At 36.3% G+C, this 6,567-nt stretch overlaps 1 protein-coding gene across 1 annotated transcript; it reads left to right on the forward strand.

The window, feature by feature from the left end:
* Positions 1 to 370: 370 nt before the first annotated feature.
* Positions 371 to 6,075, forward strand: cisd2 (CDGSH iron sulfur domain 2). The gene is made up of 3 exons (XM_066660176.1): positions 371 to 771; positions 3,185 to 3,399; positions 4,465 to 6,075. Exons 1-3 carry the CDS (start codon positions 669 to 671, stop codon positions 4,552 to 4,554), a joined length of 408 nt encoding a protein of 135 aa, XP_066516273.1. The 5' UTR covers positions 371 to 668; the 3' UTR covers positions 4,555 to 6,075.
* The last annotated feature ends 492 nt before the right edge of the window (positions 6,076 to 6,567 follow it).

The following is a 6,567-nucleotide window of genomic DNA, read 5'->3' on the forward strand; positions in this document are numbered from 1 at the left end:
ATCATGTTATTAAATTTGTACACGTATTAAACGCAGAGCACAACACAACGTCAATATTTTATCTTTCAATGATAGAAAAATAAGATTTTTCGTTTTATATGATATTTCTACGCTGGGAGAAATTAAACATAGGAAATAGATATAAATATATTTAATTAACAAAATTAACCAAATACAGTGCCTATCGATGTAGTGGGCGTGACCCGTTCTTTCATGTCAGCCAATTGGGAGCCACCAACTCTTCGGAAGCTGATTGGCGGTCGCTGTTCTGGCACCGAATCAAACCCTTGCACCAATTCACCATTGCTCTCTACGCCAGCGCATCAAGTGGCAGCGTACACTTTCCCTCCGCAGGTCAGTCCGGTTGCCTCTCAAATGGCTCCTCACTCCCTTCATAGTTCCCTGAATAGGTCACGACACTATGGCTCCTACACTTATAATAACAAATAAATGAGAGAATCCAAGTAGTACAGGTTTTAGCGTAACATAAGTGGCTTTTCATAATGCAACGAATGAGTGAATAAGCGGTTGTTACACAATGCATGTTGTGCCCTAGTGCCCTATGTAGGGCGTAGGGAGTCATTGAACCTCGGACGACGTGACGTAGACGTACGCAGAGGAACATCTTGCTCGGTGCAAATGAAAAAGCGCCCACAAAGTCATTCAAGATGGTGCTGGAAACTGTTTCGAAGATTATTAAAGTGCAGCTGCCAGCCTACCTCAAGAAGCTGCCATTACCTGAGACTATCGGAGGATTTACGAGGCTCACAGGTAAACAAAGGGCTTCTAAAATGTGGACAATTGTTTGTGTGTCAGTCATCTCTGTGCTGCTTCCCCTTATTTTACCTCTCTTCTGCTCAAGTTTTAGTGCTACACTTCATGTGAAACTTTATAAAAGGCTGGGAGAGGGGACACAGTATTGTCTTTGCTTGTTTCGAATAAGAGTTTGTTGTGATGCGTGAACAATGTTAAAGTTTTAGAACTTGAAATTGACTCCCCACTGCATAAGATTTAAAAACCTATCCTTGTGTGTGTGTGATGTCAAATAAACAAATCCAAACGACGCTTTTTATCAGCTTTATGTATAGACAGCAAGGACTGGGAAATGAAAAGAAACTTACAACTATTTCCCTAAAAGCATTTTATTGCAAACTGGCTTCAAAGGTACACGGTCATTAAATGATGCACTAAGTTACTCTCAAACATTTCTAGAGTGCCTCTATTCTGTAAAGCAAAGGGTAACCAAGGGGAAAAATATTTACCCAAATTTATCAATGTTGATCTGTGTCAGATTCTTGCTTACCTACATATTTTTGCACAAGTGATAACCCCTTACAGCTTCTCGTGGGGTTTGTGCTTCCTTTGGTAAACACTAACCTAAAAAAGTGGTGAGAAAGCAAGATACAGCTTCTGATTTGAATCCTGATATTGTTCCAAATTCATAAAGATTTACTTTCCAACTTTGTTGAGAATTAAAGTTGACAAAAAAGTTATAATGGTAGGGAATGGAACCAGCTATCACTATGGTAACAATGAAAATATATTGTTTTTTTAAATCTTTAAATATACGTTCACTTCATTTTTCTGTTACCTAAACAACAAAACTGTCCCATATAAATATGCAGACCCCGGTCATAATATTATTGTAAAAACATTATTCAAAGCTTCAAATCCCTATAGTAAGAAATACAATTTTTAAAAAAATGTAAACAAAATCACGATAATGCTATTTTTCCTGCTAGGGCCCCTATTGGATATTAATAGTATGTTATATTTAATTAGTATAATTAATGTGAAAATTATACTCGTCCATTCCAGACAAAATACAGACATTTTATTCTTCTCTCAGAAAAATAGCTGAAACATTGAGAAACTGATGGAATTTCCTTTTAGCTCTGAGCAGAGCATATCATGTGAGTGTAGCTGTCCTATTTGTGGCGAGGTTAGCATACCTACTTAGATGCCCATTCTAAACAGCATGGGGAGAGGCTACAGAATGTGGACTGCACCTCTCCCTGAGGCCTGTGTTTTGTTGAAGGAGAAATAGAAGAGTGCTACCTTAAAGGAGATGTAATTATAACAGGGAATTTAAAGCTGCATTCAGTCCTACAGTAGACCTTTCCATTGCTTTTGAAGTCAGTCATGTGAAATGGCTAAGACTTTACCTCAGTTTCAACCCACATTTATATGAACCCATCAGTCACGTCTGAGGCGAATCTTTTAGATTTAATGTGGCTTAAAAGATGATTCATGCTCCATTTACGTTCATAACATTAGTGTGGGATCATGCTCCATGGCCATAAGTCTTTTAAGTTATCATGTAATTGGATTAGGATTGTTTAATTAAGCATAAAGCCTACTTTTTATGCAACTAAATCACACTGATACAGCAAGAATCAACCTGAATACTCGTATTCTGTATCTTCAGTTCATGGACTGTCTTTACAGTTAGCTAGCTTTTTGGTGGCTCAGAGATTAGCCAATGCTAAGTCAAAAGATGTTTTCAAAGGTTTTTGAGGGAAAAGTAATCAAGGTTACATACTCAACCTTTAGTTTAATATGCTGTCTTCTTAATTGTAACTGGTTTTAGGTATTTCTGTGAAAGTTTCTGTTACATGTTAGCTACATTAGCCTCATAGCTCCAGATCAAAATTCAGACCCCAGACACATCTTGGCTAACTCACAACATTTGGGGTAAAAGGGAAGTTGTGTAATGGTTTTTTTTTTTTTAATTATTATTATTATTTTACTAAACACTACCCTTAAACTATGTAATAAATCAACTAACATTCTTGGGAACCCTATTTGAATTTGGCTAGGCCTTTGTGGAATGCTCTTGGCCACAAACCTGTCAAACAAAGGTGAATACTATGAGCCCAGTGTGTCTTGTTAGTGCAGTTAACACACACACACATTATTTTGATGGATTGTCTACTGAACTTAACATTAGTCACCTTTTATTTATCAGTGTTGAATTATAAGAACTTAGTTTTGTACAATTGATTCGGAATAGGTTTAAGATTTAAGATAGAATCTAAATCTTTACCAGTTCTTTACTGTGACTAACCTGGGAATGCCTGTGCTATTACTGGATTAAAACATACAAAGATTCATTTTGAATATACCCTCAAATATGCGTAAACCCTGGTATGTGTTTTCATTCAACGAATAATACTCCATTCAGTTTCAGAGTGGCTGCGTCTCCTGCCGCTGTTAGGAATCTTGGCCTTGCTGGGCTACCTTACCATCCGTCCCTTCCTGCCCAAGAAGAAGAAGCAGCGAGACTGCCTCATCAACCTGAAGATCCAAAAAGAAAACCCCAAAGTGGTGAATGAGATCGATATAGAAGACTTACGAAGCACCAATGTTTGTTACTGCAGGTGTTGGCGCTCCAAAACGGTAAGGAACAAGAAACCTTTGGCATGTATGTCAAAGATTTGGCCAGTTTTATGTCTGCTTGCTCAGAAAACTGGCCCAATATGTGTTGCATTTTGAGCTAAATAAAGGGCTTGTGTGTTTGATAGAGGTTTGAAATATTCTTGAGTGAAAAGTGGGGAAAAAAAGTGGCAAATGAGTTTCTTTAAAATGCCAGACAAAATCTCTAAGAACTATTAATTGAATAATATTTTAAAGAAACAATAGGTAAGATTTGGTATTTTTGCTCCTGGGTTCCACCAGAATGTAATTCACTTTTACTGCACTGTCCTCAAATTGAGGGTGTGGTTTCCTCCCTTCCTCAAAGTTGCATTTAAGTTTCTGCAGTGCTGAGCCCAGGGTATCAACAACAGAAACACTATTCTCCTTATTACAGCTCAGTGAAGCTGATTACGTCATGATTACGAAGCTGTAGGTTTAAGGAGGAAAATATTACTTAGCGTTTTATTAGCATAAATCATTCTCTCAATTAACTATATTCTTTGATAATTTAAATAGATATGTGTTTGTATGATTTATCAATAATCCAAAGAATGCTGCAGAATATATGTAAAGTCCACTTTGTGGCATCTTGGTATGTTTTGAACTTGATGCAGAGAAGCTGCAAACATGTACATTCAAGTTTACTCTTGTTTTAAATGTTGGATGAGATCCAGAACAACAGAGTATGTAAAAGTGAAACAATGACAAGATCTTGGCAAATGTCAGTGACATGCATAATGCCAGCAAATGATTTGTACAGACCATTTTATTTTACATTTTTTTGCTGATGTCTCAGGAAAAAAAATGATCATTTGTGCCCTTCTAAAGGGGGGAAGTTAGAGTTTACTGGAAGTAGCCTATTGAAAGTGAAGCATGTTTTGCATATCTCCACATGGCCTGTGGTATTTTGGCTTCCTCTTTTTAGTACGGCAAAAAAACGGCTGAGTCAAAGCTCCCGAGGGTGGAATTGCTTTGCGTCTGATGTTGCTGTCTCAATATCAAAACTCCTAATGCCACACTGACTTTTTTTTTTTTTTTTTTTTGCAGTTTCCTGTTTGTGATAAATCACACATAAAGCACAACGAATTGACCGGGGACAATGTGGGGCCACTTATACTGAAGAAGAAGATTCTATAATCCACATTTTTTCCTATCCATCTTTGAGGGAGGAGGGCAGATAAGGAGCTTTGGTTTTCTTCTGGAAAAAGCCACTCGTTTTCTTGCTGTTGTTGTAAGTTTTGTCCACTTTCTTCAAGGAGCCTGCTGTATTGTGTCTACATCCATCATCACCTTTGTAAAAGTAAAAGCTGTTCAATATATTCCCATGCTGTGAAAGCTGACTCTTTCTTAAGGACTAGTTTTGGCTCCATTGGTTTGCCTTAAAATCATCTGTTAATTATTATTTTTTACTGCTCTTAAGCTGTCTACGCAGTCTGCCTTAAGTGAAGTTCGAAGCATAACTGGACCACAATCTTCAATGGCAAACTGAAGACACAATTGTTATTTTTCTGCCCATATGGGATTGTGATTATAATGTGATCATTTACTGTACGTTGTAAGCTGTAGGTTTCAATTTAAGTTTGACAACTTTCAAAAACCAAAACGCTAAAACCTTAACTCAATCAGTGTCAGATGTTGGTTGCAATCACAGTGAAAGTTAGGCTTAGATTTCCCTTACACTATTTACTGTTTTAGAGCCTTTTCCATGAACAGTCCTGTTGCATATCATTGGGATCATCACCTTTTCTCACTTTTGTTGGTTTTCTTGTCATCATCTATTAAATTATTTAAAAGGTCTCGTATGCTGGGCCACTATCCTATTTCTTTAACGTTTGCTGCTGAAAACTCTAAATCCATGTTTGCTTTTCTCAACAATGAAGATTACAGATTGGTGATTTGGAGCCCAATCATAAACACAGTAACTCCATCTTCACTGAATACAGTCCAAATAAACCTGTTGTCCACTTTATAAGAAACACCTACTGCACAGCTATAAGGCACTCGATATTCACACTGTGCAGACATCAGATCACCTTTTGTGGATTTAATTTTTTAGTCATTTAAATAGCCATTAACTCATTCATTTTTCAATAAATCATTTTTTTCAGTATTTTACTTCAAGAGCTTTGAATCTTTTCAAAAGCTTTTCCCTAGCTTGATATTTAGTTCCATTTTCTGCTACCTACAATCCAGTTATATCCATATAACTATGTAAACACTGTATACTGCTGAAATGACAAACTTCTTGAACTTGACGTATAACAGTTTAAGGATAACCAGGAACAACTGTGGATTTCAAATCTGAAATGAGAGGGGAGTTTAAGTGCTGTTTAGTGGTCTACAAAGTCACACACACATGTTAAATCCATTTTCTGTTTAACTATGACAATTATTTTTTACACATTTCTCATCAGAAATATTTTGAGAAATGAATAACTTTTGGCTATTTTTATTTGAACTGAAATGAGTGAAGGGTGATCTGAGTTTTGCACAGTGCTCTATATTCAATATACTATATATACACTTTGTGTATATGTGTATAAATATATATTCCCTTCCCCTAAGTAGTTGCCTTAATATTCCTGTTTTGTTTGTTATTATTTTCATACAAGTCATGTTACATTTGTAGCTGTAATGTTATTTTTTTTGTAAAATAAAATACTGTCTAAACTTGAGCCTGTCTTCTAATTCACAGCTGTTGAAAATGAGGGAAATATGCACAAGCACAATCTATAAATGTTTTTAGTCACACACACATCCACTGCTCCTTCTAGAGTCTCCTGTGCTGCAGTAAGGCATTGCCTTGTGACTCCTGAGTTCTTGATTTTATTATTAATTCATTAATTATTAGCATTATTTAAGTAACTGTGACATTACGTAATCATTTAGTAAAGTTTATTACTGTCTTATACAGATACATGTCAAATGCTAAAGTTTTAATAGAATCTCCTTTGACAATACAGTTCTCCACCTGTGAGCACCTCACAATCAGCCAGCAATTTTTATACAAAACAATGCTCTCAGCCACACTGCCAAACTGATAAAGCATTTCCTTAAAGCAGTTAACTGTTAAATTGAAATAATGAAAAGGCCAGCACAGAGTCCTGCTCTGAACCAAATCGTGGTGGGAAATATCTGAAAATAACTGAC

Source organism: Hoplias malabaricus, chromosome 2 (assembly GCF_029633855.1).
Source record: "Hoplias malabaricus isolate fHopMal1 chromosome 2, fHopMal1.hap1, whole genome shotgun sequence".
Classification (NCBI taxonomy): Eukaryota; Metazoa; Chordata; class Actinopteri; order Characiformes; family Erythrinidae; genus Hoplias; species Hoplias malabaricus.

Excerpts from the sequence above, each read along its gene's own strand:
- cisd2 (XM_066660176.1), top strand. The coding sequence starts at position 669 with ATGGTGCTGGAAACTGTTTCGAAGATTATTAAAGTGCAGCTGCCAGCC. Across the intron at positions 772-3,184 it reads AGGATTTACGAGGCTCACAG|TTTCAGAGTGGCTGCGTCTC; the intron begins GTAAACAAAGGG and ends TACTCCATTCAG. Across the intron at positions 3,400-4,464 it reads GGTGTTGGCGCTCCAAAACG|TTTCCTGTTTGTGATAAATC; the intron begins GTAAGGAACAAG and ends TTTTTTTTGCAG.